Here is a 14,121-nt window from a genome sequence, read left to right as displayed (position 1 = left end):
AACGTAACATGTAACATGTGACAAAAACAAAACATGCATTCATTTCAAATTTCAAATGCGTTATCAGCAGCACGCCACGCCCAGTCCTAGAACGCTGTACTCTGAACCAATCAGCGCCGAGGAGGCGGAGGTGACAGGCACGCTGATTGGTCCGTTCGAAAATAACATGCATCCAACCCCGCCATTTAAATGTTTTAAAACTCGTGTGTATGCCCTGTTTATCTCAACTGTGGAATAAGTGAAAAGAGGTTTAGCGACACGCCTGAGCGACAGTGTTGTTTCGTATAAGGTAAGCTATAGGCTATATTTGAAACCGCACACCTCGGTTAAAATATGTTAAAGTAGTGTCAGCTCCATTAAACCTATTACGGATGAAGCGTTACAATTTCATTTGATTTTTATGAATGAAACGGAGGAAATATCACGCTAACTGACCTTAGCCACGTTAGCTTGTTGTTAACGTGCTAGGTAACACTTTCATTTTCAGCTAATTCCTAATATAAAGTTTGCTTTATTTAATCGTTAACTTACGTACACGAAGAGTACAAGTACGGAAACAAGCTATGTTAAATTGGAATAATCTATCAAGTATCAGTGTTGCATGAGGCTAAATTAAGGTTAATGTTGTCATTCATCATATCAATAGTCAAACGCCAGTTGTTCATTGTATGGAAATTAGTTGCTGGAATTTTATTTAGAAATGAATATATACTCCTTGAATCCTTAAGTATCTAATTTTTATTTTATACTAGTGAGCTGTGTTTTCGATGGTGTTTTGTTGTTATATTTTATCCATATGTTTTGTGTTCTGTTGTTTTTATTATGTTTTTCTGGTTATCAGTGAAACTTTATTCTATTATAGGAGTCGACAGATTATGGCTGATTATTGGGACGATATTTGGCATTTTGCGGACTACCTATATCTGTATTTCATTTTAATGATTGCTGACAAAACTAATAAATTAAAAATTAATGTGTCAGCATGGGAGGGACTTTTACTTTGTAAGACCTCGGGAGCTATTTTATTTAGTTATTATTCAGTTTAAATTTTCATCACTTTTAAAAAAAAAAGGTTGTTGGGAACTTGCTGTATATGATATTGTAGGTTTTAGTTATGAGTAAACATTTGCTAAAGGCATTTTAAAAAACAGAAGGATTTTATTGCAAATGCATATCGGTTTCAAATATGGTTGTCAGTCTCATTAACTACTAATTGTCGGTATCAGCCCTGAAAAACTAATATCGATGGACCCCTATTCTATTCTGTTCTGTCCTCTTGGAGCCAGGTAACACTAAATCTGCATCATGGGATCCAGTGAGAGCAAGATGGTTGTTTCTGCACCAGTAAAACATCAAGTAGTCTTCAAAAAGAGTCGAGTCAGTGAACTCATGGATCCACGCTCACCTTCAACAGGAATCGACCGGACACCCATTCAGGTAGGTTACGTGGCTGACTTGCCAGTACTGTAAGCCATAAGGAGAAAATATGTAAATAAAGGCTACCTGCATGTACCAAATGTCTTTCTTAGGTCCCTGTGTCCAAAACTGAGTCTCCGCTGGCATTCACTGATCCCCGCTCACCTACTATTGGCATTACCCGTACCCCTGTGAGAGAAGTCATGAGAGGTAACTATAACTTTCAGCTTTTGCTTTTCTCTCGTTTAAAATACACATGTAACACAATTTTCTTTCATTTGCTCCCACAGCGACAGTTGGGTCCTTTGCCCGCCGCCTGGGCATGCTTTTACACACTGAGACTGAAGGCAAAGTCCCCGAAGCCCCTCAGAAAAGCTTAAATGATGCCGTGGAGGAGGAGAGGGTCTCTGAGAACGAGGAGCTGGCTTCCACTGAGCCCCTCCTGACTCCTCAGCCCTGCCGCACCTTTGGCTCCATGGATGATCACGCCAACCTCCTGGCCACGCCTGTGCAGCCTCCTCTCCTCAGTGTGGGTGACTCGAGCCCCTTTGTGCTTCTTGAGCAGCCCCAAGTGGAGGTGGAGATAGAAACTGAAGCTGACATCAGCCTGGACGAGGCTGAAGAAGCAAGAGAGTCTCCTCTTCACAAGAGGCTGAGCATGAGCTTGATAACGTGCCATGAGGGGGCGACGTCGACCCAGATCTTTGCTGAGGTGCATCGAGACAGCACTTCGTCTCCAGTGCCGGCTGTGGACCTGGAGCCACTCAGGAACGGAGTGGATCACTGTTACGCCCTTCCCTCTATCACTGTTGAACCAGAGTCCCCTGCTGAGCCGTCCCTCCCCACTGACTCCGATGGTTCTCCAGCTCAGGTGTCCCCTGCACATGCAGAGGAGGCAGAGCCATCCTCTGAGGACGCCAAAGAGCTTGTTGAAGAACCGTATGTGCCTCCTGCGCCAGAGCCACCGACTGTCCCCAGCCCAGAGCAGCCACAGCTCCGCACCGGCATCCGTTGCCCCACCTTCGACTCAAAGAGCCCCAGCCAGGTTGTGTTCAAACCGCAATGGTTGGGAAAAAATTTTGGCGCCACCGGACTGAGAGCAAGAGCAGTGCAGGGTGGAAAAGGAGGCTCCTCTCCTCTCGCTGTCCGCATGGCCGTGAAGAAAGTAACCAATGAGAACCAGGGGCAGTCTGGGAAACCAAAGCAGAAAGGTGTGTGGAAAATTTGTGGCCTTTCTATGATAACACCAGGGTTCCCATAGTCATGGAAAACCTGGAAAAGGCATGGAATTTAACAATCTAATTTTCCAGGCATGGAAGGGTCACAGAATTAGTAAAAATCTTAAAAAGTTTTGGAAAATGTTTTAAACTTTAAATGTTGGAGAATACATGGAGTTTTGTAGTGTGTAATAAAAATGTATTTTTATAGTAATCTTCTGTGGATAACCTCAACAGGTAACGTAAAAGAAACATAGCCAACTATTAGAGATCGGAAAAGGTTGCTGTTAAAATTTCAAACGATAACTTACATTTGGAGTTAAGTATACTATACAGATCTGTTTGTGTTATACATTGTGAATGATCATTCGATGTTATTATGGTTCCTTAAAAAAGTCGTGGAAAATTTTAAGAGTTTGTCAGTGAAAATGTGTGGGAGCCCTTTAACAAGTTGTTGCTTGATGTTTCCTTCCTTTTCAAGGTACTGAAGGTCGATCCCCGCTGCAGATCCTTAAGGCGACCAACTCGCCGAGGGAACAACGTCCTCAGGTACTGTATACTAGCATGCACTAACTGCTCCTGATATAATAATAATAATAATAATCTTTATTTTTTATAGCATCTTTCATACATTAGATGCTGTGCAAAGTGCTTTACACGCGAGAGCGCTGAAATAAAAATCGTTATACGGCACATGGATACCATAACTCTGGAATTAAGTCTCAGACAGGCCAGAGGTGGAAAACAAATAAAAGAAATATACATATAAAAGAGGTATTAAACAACAAAATTTACAACAGTAAAAGAGCATGAAGAATATAAAATGCATTTTTAGGAAATAACCATAATATGCGATAAAAATGAATGGAGGGTGGAATTAGTTAAAAGTCTTAAAACTACCTACAGAGGTTGATTTTCTTATTTGAATGTATCCACTCTCCTTATTTACTGAAACTTAAAAGTAACCTTTACTGAATGTTTAAGGTGACGTTGAGTAATTCAGTCGTCCTAAAGAGAACACAGAAAGTAAATCACTTGTTGAGGTTATGTGTTGTCCCCCCCCCCGCCTGCCAGATGAAGCTGAAGGTGTCCACCCCAGATAAGCAGCGGCTCGGACAGATGGACCGCAGAGTGCTGGCAGTGTCTCTGGATAAGGAGAACCGATGATTCACTGCAGCGACGTGTACAGAATCCTGCCGCTTTTATATCTCTTAAAACAAGCTTTTATGTGTACAGCTTTCTTAAACTGATTTGTGTGTATATTACTTTTCTCACTGCAGTTTTCTATCCCGTTTTGTTCTCTTGTAAATAAAACTTATTTGCATTCATACTTCAGCTTTAAATCTCTGTATTGGTTGTAAATATTGCTATTGTTTCTCTTGAGCTCTACTTTTTTTCTGAGATACTTTTTAGTCTTTATTTCTGCCCAAACTGAATTAAAAAAACACCATCCTAAATATTTATTTTGTAAAAACAAATTCCCTGCATCTGCTATTTGAATCCCACAACTTCTGCCATTGTTCGTGCCTCTTCATCCCCATCATTAGTTAATGGTTTGTAAAGAGTCTTCAGTAATAAACACTAGAGGGAGCCTGTAAATGAACCATCGTGTTTTCAGTTGATCTTTAAAAAGACAGAATATGTTTGCTTTTATCCAAGCATCTAAATTCCTTAATGGACTAAAAGTAATTAAGATTTTTTTTCACATTGAAAATAAATTTGAGTTGTAAACCATCATGGTACATCAAGTTAAATTAAAATAGTGCTTCAGCAATGTTGACATATTTCACTGGTGCCCAACCTTGGGGTTGCGAGTCCTTGATTATTATAATAATAATAATTATTTAGAGAAAACTAAATGAAATTGTCGTTTTTACATGCCTAGCACAGATAGAGGAATAGTGGACTAGTCTTAAAAAAATACTGTCACTGGTCGTCTGGTGATGCAAATCCGAATTCCTGCTCCCAAAAGTCCTAAGGGTTCTTTTTAATGTGTTCAATGGTAAAAGTAATTAAATGATGAATATTAGAAATTAGCTTTTTAAAATTTGGGTCAAGAGCTAATATTGGGAGGGGCAACTCAATAATTTAGACTGTATTAAATGCCTTATTTGGAAAAAATGGAGCAAGTGCAGCAGATCAAACTTTCTGGAAAATTCTGCAAAGGACATAAAGACCCTGACATGCAGTTACATGTCTGTAACACAAAACGTGAAAGGTTGAATCTGCAAGAATATTTGATGGGGCCTAGGCTTTTCCTAATAAAGTCCAAATTGGAAATAGTTATTTTAAAGGTTTAGATTACTGGTCAAGATATTAACTCAACTCTGCTTAACAGCCACTTCCTGTATTAAAAACTAGCACAGAGCCTGTTATACATTATACAGAGATATTAAAGTTCCCAAAAAATATCAGGAAAACTCATCTGTGACAGTATTCACAGGAAATAATCTGCTCAAAATAGATCCAAATCGTTTGTTCTACCCACGCTTCCTGTGGTTATTATGTTCACTATTTTGGTTAATTCTACAGTTTATTAGTTTTTCTGTACTGTTATTGTTATGCATTGAATGTAAATATGAAATAAACATAAAATATGCCATTTAGCCAAGGGTAGCTCTTTTAGTCAATGACAGAAAAGGGCTTCTTAAGGAAAATGTTTGGGGATCATTGCCATATTGTGTCACTCCACATCCAGTGGATTTATATATAAACATGTTACAAACAGAATAATTAAAGTCAGCTTGTGATAAATTAACACTAAAGACTTGTGTTAAAGCAGAATCCCATGTTTATTAGACAGTCTTTAAGAAAGGTAGTATTGCTTTACTTTGCACAGTGTTTATCCAGTATTGGAAAAGAGGCAGTCCAACATCTAGTGAGAACTTACTTTTTTTTTTTTCTGTATGTACACAAACTGTCCTTAAAGTTTATCATGTACCACGCAGGAGGAAAAGTAGGCAGTCACATACAGATCAGATGTATTGCTCATATGCACACAATAGCCGTTATCATCCGTGTAACACTTGTACAAAAAGTCCTCCTGTCCTGAGACAAATGGGGTCATCCTTTTTTGTGTGTAAGTGCTTAGTGAACCATGAAAACCTTTTTAGAATCCCATCTGTCAGTTCAACAGTTTACCCAAAGCACTTTTCAGGTCTAGCTACAGTTAGAGGGGGGTTAGGCCAAATGTTGAGACCCCAAATCCAAATATTGTCCATCAATTACATACAAAACAACTCAAACACTAATGAAGACACCTGCAAACTAAACTCCATTTTAATTAAAGTTAGAAAAAGAAAAAGTAAATGTAAGCATCTAGGGAATCTACCAAAACTAAGAACAAAAAACAATCTGAAACAAACAAAAAAACGCAAATGCTCATATTACTCATGACATAACTTATGCTTTGATATAAAACACAGCATATTTGTATAGCTAGTGTGAACTTATCTCGTCTATCTCATCCAGTGTGCTACCATTTCCATTTGGCAACTGTTCTCATTGGGTGACCTCTGAATTGCTGTGATAAATGTGCATACCGTTATTTTAATTTTAAGAGGAATGATCTTTTACCGAGACCCCCACCCCTTGTCCCAACCCCTAAATTCCCCCATAACGTGAGAAGAAAGGTGAGAGCGCGACGTGAGAGGAGAAAAATCTTCACATTACAACCCCTCTCCAACATAAGATAGGACTTGGCACGATTAAAATACCCACTTCTCACCCTATGAGGCTCCTCGTCCCTCATCCCCTCCCTCAAACTCCAATTTCTTTTTTTTTTTATCTTCTTCACCTTCGCCCAGGCAGATGCTCTCTTTCTGCTCGCTGGCAAGGAACAGCCTCAGTTCCATATCTTGAGGAAGCTGTCCCAGGATCCTGTGCAACACGCCATGCCGTCTGAGGACACTCCGATACAGCTCACTCTGTTGTCGTGACCGGCAAGCACTCCTGAACCACAACACAATCAAAACATGATGTAAGAAGAGCAAAGTAACACTGAAATTACCTCAGTTGCTTTAAAGAGTAACTAAACCCCCCAAACGTGTTGTTTTTTTAGTTGAAAAGCAATATATATATGTTGATGATTGATTCAGGTCCAACTCTTGACATTTGAGTGCAAAGTATTGAAATTCTACAAATTGTGTTATAAATATGCATAGTGACTGCCCTGTAAACGTTGAAATCTGGCTATTGCAATTGAATTTTGCTATTGGCCAATCCTGGTATAGTAGGAAGCCTGCTCTCATGACCAACCACGCCCCTGTTGCTGCCCTCTCACCAACAGACTACTGTGTGTGTGTGTGTGTGTGTGTGTGTGTGTGTGTGTGTGGGAGGGGGGCAGGGAGGTGCTGTGGATCGAGAGGCGGCACAATTGGGTGACTGAGCATGTCTTATCCCCCCTCCCAGCCCCGCCCATTTTTCAATACTTTTTTCATAATCCAGGAAGAGGGCACAAAAGCCAAAAGTGGGGGATTTAGTTACTCTTTAAAATCAGTCTCTAAATTCACTTTTTCATCTCCATCTTCCACCTGTACTCACCCACTCTCTCAGATTTAAGTGTGTCCCAGATGTTGACGTTGAAGTCGTCATACCCAGCCAGCAACAGGCGTCCAGACAGAGAGGGGGCCAGGGAGGTCACCCCGCACATGATGCCGGAGTCCTGGTAGGTGATGAGCTCCTGGTCGGCTCGCAGGTCGTACAGCTTACAGGTGGCGTCATCCGACCCTGTTATCACTGCGTTACCGTTAGGGAAGAACTGGAAGAAAGAGAAGTGATTCGAAAATTGGACTCCTTTGAGTAAAAATAAAACTCTGATACAGAAGTACGGAGGATGCCGCCATCATCCTCACCCCAATTGCGTTGATGTCACTCTCATGACCTCCAAAGGTCTGTCTGCATTGGGCCTCCCTAATGTCCCACAGTTTGGCCGTGAAGTCACATGCCCCCGAGATGAAAAACTTGAAGTCTGGGGACACGGCCAGGGACATGCAGTCTCCCTGATGTCCTGCAAAGACGATCTTTTGGGTCCCTGTCTCAACGTCCCATAGTATGCTAGAAGGAAACGAACCGAAAACAATATTCGTTTAAACTATGGAGAGAAAAGTTGCAGCATACTTTGCAGCTCAGTAAATCATATTGTATTCTTATCCTATGCACTCTGCCACCTTATTTACCCTTTTGGGGTTTTTTTTGTTTCTTTTGCTTTCCTTAATTTCCAGATTAATAATGAATTGTGATGAGGGAAATAATACTAGTTGCTAGTTAGCGGTAGAAGTACTTAGCAAGAATGCTAGAATTAAAAATGTATTGACTAGAGTTGGAAAAATATCTAAATGTGGTCTATTTAAGTAAACAGTGATGGAATTACTACGTACATTTGTAGTATTAACTACAATAAGTACAAGTATGTACAAGTAAGTACAAGTATGAATGACATGACAGATGATTTGATTCAAGGCTTTTTGAAATTATTAGGCCTATTCTCATTTTTCATATTTAGATCGGTGGCTATTTATAAAAACATTCATGGCTGAAGTCTCGGAGGCCAAAGCCTAATGTCCCTACTATTCTTACCAGGTGCAGTCTCCAGAGCTGGTGATGATCTCACTGTCACTGAGGAAACGACAGCAGGACAGGTAACCTGGACAACCACAGAAGTACCAAGAGAGAAGGAGGACTCAAGCTCAAACATAAGAACATCAGTGACTTCAAGAGATTTAACTTACCTGTGTGTGCCGCCAGCTCCCGCATGACCTTCACATTCCCGTCCTTGCCCTTGAGGTTGTAGATGGAGCACATGTTATCCAGACCGCCACAAGCCACTAGATTCCCCGAGGGTGCGTAGGCGCAAGTCATCACCCATGATGACTTGAGAGGGATGGCATTCACCTGGAGACACGCAGAAGAAGACAGGTGGAAGTCTTTTTTTTGAACCACTGAAACCAAATAGACTCCAATCACTGAATCTGAACGTAAAACAAAAACACTAAAAGCATGTTTTTTAATCAGCTTTTTGGTATAAGCAGCATAAACACACAGTTTTTGTAAAAATTAGTGAAGAAATGGGTTGTGTAACGTTAGAAAAGCCTGATTAAATTAATGTGAATTCATTCAAAAACTAGCAAGAAATAAGTAAAAAATTACAAGAAAATAGCAAAAATAGAAAGAAAAAAAGTAAAAAACAAAAAAAACAACAAAAAAACCCAAACAAAAATTAGATACTAATAATGAAATAAAATATGTATTTTTTCCACAACGTAATTTTTTAAATAATTATAATTAGAACTATTGTTTTCGAGTAATTTCCCCCTATTTAATTGTTTTTTCTAATAATGTCCTCCTCACTTTTTTCACATTTTACAAGTTTCTTGTGTTTTGCAGGCCATTTCTTGTCATGTTGCCTTTTACCCCATGTTTTTGAAAGGAATCAAACCAATTTGCTTACAGTTCAGAGGTTTAAATGCTTGTGAAAGGTGTCTGAATGCAAAAGAAATCAGATGTTGATCCAGGTGTCAGAGGCTTAAGATGTTTTTTTAAACTTGATTGTTGCTTATTTTGTCACTAATATTCACCATTTTAGAGAGATCACATCTGAAGCCAGGTTTTGAGCATGAAGTTGCAGGTGTACATGTGTATTTTTGCATGTTTAAGGGGGGGATGTACATGGCAAAGGTTTGGTCTCAGTTACTGCTTGCTCAGTTTTAGCTACAGAAGCTAATTATTTTCTTTTTATGATGTACTTTTACTCACATATTTCATTACTGTAATCATAATACACACATTTTTTGCTCTTTCCTACCTTGTTGGTTGTAATGCTGTCCCACACTATGAGTTTTCCATCTTGTGAGGCACTGACACACAGCCTGGTTGCATACCAGTGATAGCAATTAAAAAACAAACAAGACAGAGAAACAAGGAGACATGTCAGATAAAAAATCAACATAAAAGGTGTCCCTAATTCATCCACCTAAATTCTGCCTGACAAATCTAATTTAACAATCACAATTTCCTTTTTTGTCTCTCCTCACTCTAATTTTGTGCTAAATTTGATCAAGATCTTGGCTGTGAAATGAAAACAGCAGGTGCTCCTTTAAATAGTGTACAGCATGCTGTGTATTTACGTGGAGTCAGTGCCCCAGTGCATGGCGTAGATCTTGGCAAGGTGACCCCGTAGTGTTTTCCTGGTCTTCAGCTGAACACGCCCCACCACATTGATTGAGGCTACTGCTTCTTGCAGCGTGGTGTCCTGCACCGCCTTACGAGCTGCCTGGGGGAGCAGACACAGACGCAGGTAGCTGGGTTACTGCCAGTGTTGATCCAAGATGTGGTTATTAATGCATCTTCAGGTCACAGTGAATAGCGATGCCACATAATGATAAATGCTGCAAAATTGTGTATTAAAGATGATATAGAAGGGCCTACTGACAGAAATCTGGTCTTTGAGACTGTCCGCCTCCTTTCGCAATTGCTCCATTTCACCCATGGCGATGGTTATTAGGCACTGTCACCAGTGGAGACAGGGAGTGATGGCAGGAAAGCTGATAATCCTGAAATGAAAAGAAGAAGAGAAGAGGTATGAGACAACAAAAACAATGCAGTTACCAAGAAATCATTAAAGAAAATAGTTTCAATTTGTATGTTTATCTCCCAGTAGCAGCCTTTCCTGTAAAAATACTTTATGCTGGAATTTTACCTGCAGCCACCTGCAACGATTAGTAATCCTCCCTTGCTCCAGTCTCCAAGTAAGTGCTATTTTGCAAGTCAAACTGGCCCTCATCTACTTTGCAAACTTTCACAAACAGGCAGGAGTGTGCACACAAACCGACAGAACACACCTACACATGCACACAAACACACGCAGACTGCATGAATATTCAGGTTTGACATTAGCAGTGAAAGTATTTGCTCTTCAGATGATGTGATACTTCTGGAGAGCACACATCCTCACCCTGAATGTACACACAAACCAGTATGTCCTGTAACAATGTCACCAGTGTGTGTTGGCTCTCACTTGTCGACAAACTCGCAAGCGATGATGATGACAGGTGTGTTTGTGCCATTTAACACTCCAGTGAGCGCTCACCTAACGTTGATGGCTATTGAATTTGGTAATGTTGTGATTAAATGAGCAACGTTTAGCAGTCAGGCAATCACCTAATGGACAAACTCGCAGAGTGTGACAAATGCAATCAAGGCACAAGTGGAAAAGGCAGAGTCACGGAGCTGATTGAGCAAACACACATGACAGAAAATTAAAACAATATATCCAACAACAACACCCTCCCTGCACATGTGCAGATATCACAAATGTATTTTCTCCTTTGTGAAGAACTAATTTAAATATATTCTTTTATCTTACCTTGAAAATTGCTTTGAGGGAATACTTGCGATGATCTTATCGTATGTGTCCCTGCAGCAATCTCTTTCTCTCTTTCACTATTTGAATGAAGTCAAAACACATGACCAAGTGCATTTGCCTCTAATTTGTTTGAAGTGAAAAGGAGAGGAAGGGAAGGAGGGAGTGACTCTGTAAGAGAAAGAGATTTGCCTTAATTGTTTGCCACTTGGCTCAATCTTTTATCTATCTGTAGTGTTTAAAGTGAATGAAGGGGCAGCCTGAAATGTGTTAAAACACATTTAGAGTTCTGATTTGTGGTGTTTATAGTGACGCAGCTCTCCAAACACTCCAGCAGCTACAGTACGAGCGTCCTGCCTTAAACTGCTGATGACCACATTGTCCCTGAAGTTGGTAACAGGGGATTTTAGGCATTTGTTCCAGATGGAAAATTGCTTCGATAATGAGTGTTGTAATGAATGCTTGAGTGTTTTAGTCGTGCTATTACCCTTTTGCCATTCTGTTCCAGGGTCTCTGCCATTGTTCCATGTGATTAAATGACTGCTAGGGCTTGCTGGATGGTGAAGTGCATTAACACAGCCAGAGAAGAGAGGCGGCAGAGGGGGGAGGCGGGTGGAGGAAGGGAGGGTGGAGGGTAAGAGGCGAGGCAGGAGAGTGAGTTTTAAATCCTACTGGCTGAGATTTTAAAGGGAAGCCTTTTGAATCAAATCTGCTCTCATCCGATTACTGACTGCTCTTTGCATCTGGATAAGAGATGGAGAAAGGGATGGGGGGGCAGATAGTGGGATGAGACTGAGGGAGGGGGGCAGATGGAGGACAGCACAGACAGTTGTGAGGATGTGGAAGGTGGAGTATTTTTGGTACAACTGGGCCTATGAACTTGAGTCTGACCGGGGTGTAGGTTTCATTTCGAATTGGGAGAGGGCGACATAAAACAGGGGGTTTGGGTTCCTCCCCCAGGAAATTTTCCTGCACTCGTGAATTTTTATGAATGAATTTGCATCAGTTTATGGTGGAAATGTCTTTGATTTCATCCAATAGAGTTTATTTGCTCTCAGGATTTTTTATTTGCCAAATGCACGTTTTTTTATATTCCCTGTATTCCTCAAAGTCAGCTAACGTAAACTAACACACTGCGTCTTTACTGCAAGTTGGACGATGTGACAATAAATTTGTCTATCAACAGAGATGTTGCCCCTTTGCTAGCTAACCATTAAGGATCCCTGCATGTATAAGGCTTATATGGGCAAGGCGGTAAATAACTGACGAGGAAAGATTTATGATAATATTTTATTTTTATGAGATTTTTATTCAGTTTAGCCAAAAAGAGATATAACTGTCTTGTTATTTCATTCATTATCAGTTTACAGAAACTGTACTACAGGGTTGCAATGGTAAGAAAAGAGCTGTTTTTTTAAAAAATATATATTATTATTATCAGTTACAGTGACTTTAGGCTTCATTATTGAAACTTGAAACTATTTTTGTCATTTAAGTATGTGCTAAAAGTCTGATGAGATTTTATGTCTCATTGCATTGTTTTTTCACATCACAGACAAGCACATTTACAGTCTTTGATAACTGTCCATTTTTAAATCACAGTATAGCATAAAACCTATATAGCCCTGCAACCATACTCTATGATATGACATTTATCAGTATAAAATTATATAAAGAGGATTTTGTCCATAAGCCCAACCACAAGCCCAACCTTTCCTCTCTTCTTAAAACTTTAGATGCTCAGCATTTTCAAAATAAAATGTCACCAGTCTGAAGCTAAATTTTACACCACACATAATACATTCACACAAACAACTTTAGTGCTGCAGATTCTGTCCGACAGTATTAAGAATCAGACAACAAAAGGAATTTGTTTGTTGTCAGATTATCAATCCACGCGACAAAACCAGCATTGTATGCTGATCCCATGTAAATCCCTCCGCTGTGTGTGCCATACACACTAGATAAAATGCACGTATGTACTTTACATGCATGTCGATGATCTCCATATTTAATATATCCATGTTTTTTAAAGCATGTCCTTCAAACTGTAACATCAGATGATATTGTAAGTGTGCTGTGTTAAAGAAAAGCAACTTTTCAACACCCCAACCCCTCAGTTTTTTTTACATTTAACTTTGAGGCTATGTCAATCATGACACCAAAAAAGTCCTTCAAGATTCAGGATTTTGACAAATTTTTAAAGATATTGGTGATGTATGTCTTTTCAATCTTCATCGGGCACTTTGAATGTCATCCAGCATGTCACAACTTCACAACTACCAAGAACAAACTATGTAAACAATAACATCTGACCATCCACTCACCAATTAGGAGTCTCCTCTCAAGGTGTTTTGGTGGACCTTTACTCACTCTTCCTCCAGCGGTCTTCCTCTGGTCGTTTTCATAAGTTCAGCCCGCCTGTTACAACACTTTCTCCTGCTCATTCACTTTTGGTATCACACACAGCGGGATATTCCTCCGTCACTCACTCTCTCCACTGCTCCTATGAGGAACAGATGAGGATTGGAGGGATGAAGGGAGATCAGTGATGAGGGGATAAACCCTGGGATGGACAGAAAGAGGGGTGGGGGTGGGGTGGGGGGGTAAAAAAAAGAGACAGAAAGGGAGAGGAGACAGTGGGGGAAACCAAACAAGGTGCAGAGCGTGGTTATGGGGTCACAAGACATAAGCTGGGGTGAATCCGAATCAAAAACTATGAGATGGAAATCATGGAGGGGAGGGGGGGGGGAGATAAATAGAGGACCTGGGAACATGGCTTTTTATGGTGCTGAGGTAAAAGATCTATGACTGGCAGCAGGGTTTGTGTTTTGTAAACCCGAGGTGAAGCTAATTTTAGAAAGTTTTTGGACAGGGAGGGAGATTGGCAGAGCGGAGATCAGACAGGGTACAGTGGTGATAAAGAGAAGAACTGCACAATCCAGGAGAGAGGTCTTTCTGGTTCATTCTTATTACGCAAACAGTGCCAACAGGCATGGACACAAACTTACAGCATACAGGGTGTGTGCTACTATAACTAGCTATTGCACTGCAGTGAAAATCCTCACCTGTCACACAGAGAATTGATTTCAAAATTTTGCTGTTTGTGGCTCAGCGCCCAAATATATC

General features: G+C 40.3%; 2 protein-coding genes across 3 annotated transcripts; one reads left to right on the top strand and one right to left on the bottom strand.

Annotated features, from left to right (window-relative positions):
* The first annotated feature begins 139 nt into the window (after positions 1-139).
* cdca3 (cell division cycle associated 3) lies at positions 140-3,963 on the top strand. Of its 2 annotated transcripts, none has more exons than XM_042489373.2 (6): positions 140-289; positions 1,287-1,437; positions 1,530-1,626; positions 1,707-2,627; positions 3,115-3,182; positions 3,708-3,963. In XM_042489373.2, the coding sequence occupies exons 2-6, from the start codon at positions 1,306-1,308 to the stop codon at positions 3,798-3,800; spliced, it is 1,311 nt and encodes a 436-aa protein (XP_042345307.2). In that variant the 5' UTR covers positions 140-289; positions 1,287-1,305; the 3' UTR covers positions 3,801-3,963. The 2 variants fall into 2 exon arrangements, with proteins under 2 accessions (XP_042345307.2, XP_042345306.2); XM_042489372.2 differs by having other exon boundaries at positions 159-289; positions 1,283-1,437.
* A 1,438-nt stretch (positions 3,964-5,401) lies between these two features.
* On the bottom strand, positions 5,402-13,503 carry gnb3a (guanine nucleotide binding protein (G protein), beta polypeptide 3a). Its single transcript, XM_088084378.1, has 9 exons — positions 13,320-13,503; positions 10,063-10,183; positions 9,758-9,903; positions 9,436-9,499; positions 8,363-8,525; positions 8,211-8,277; positions 7,487-7,688; positions 7,176-7,392; positions 5,402-6,584 (listed from the first exon to the last, which is right to left on the bottom strand). Exons 2-9 carry the CDS (start codon positions 10,117-10,119, stop codon positions 6,478-6,480), a joined length of 1,023 nt encoding a protein of 340 aa, XP_087940504.1. The 5' UTR covers positions 10,120-10,183; positions 13,320-13,503; the 3' UTR covers positions 5,402-6,477.
* Positions 13,504-14,121: the final 618 nt, after the last annotated feature.

Source organism: Plectropomus leopardus, chromosome 11 (assembly GCF_026936395.1).
Source record: "Plectropomus leopardus strain MGB_pleo_1.0 chromosome 11, ASM2693639v1, whole genome shotgun sequence".
Classification (NCBI taxonomy): domain Eukaryota; kingdom Metazoa; phylum Chordata; class Actinopteri; order Perciformes; family Serranidae; genus Plectropomus; species Plectropomus leopardus.
This window is presented reverse-complemented; position numbering and strand designations above follow the sequence as displayed.

Bases quoted from the DNA above. Each gene is read 5' to 3' on its own strand.
- cdca3 (XM_042489373.2), top strand. From the start codon at position 1,306: ATGGGATCCAGTGAGAGCAAGATGGTTGTTTCTGCACCAGTAAAACAT. The intron at 1,627-1,706 runs GTAACTATAACT...TTGCTCCCACAG, and splicing joins TGTGAGAGAAGTCATGAGAG to CGACAGTTGGGTCCTTTGCC. The intron at 3,183-3,707 runs GTACTGTATACT...CCCGCCTGCCAG, and splicing joins CGAGGGAACAACGTCCTCAG to ATGAAGCTGAAGGTGTCCAC.
- gnb3a (XM_088084378.1), bottom strand. From the start codon at position 10,119: ATGGGTGAAATGGAGCAATTGCGAAAGGAGGCGGACAGTCTCAAAGAC. The intron at 9,904-10,062 runs GTCAGTAGGCCC...CTGCTCCCCCAG, and splicing joins GTCTCAAAGACCAGATTTCT to GCAGCTCGTAAGGCGGTGCA. The intron at 7,393-7,486 runs GTGAGGATGATG...TCTTTCTTCCAG, and splicing joins GTGACATCAACGCAATTGGG to TTCTTCCCTAACGGTAACGC.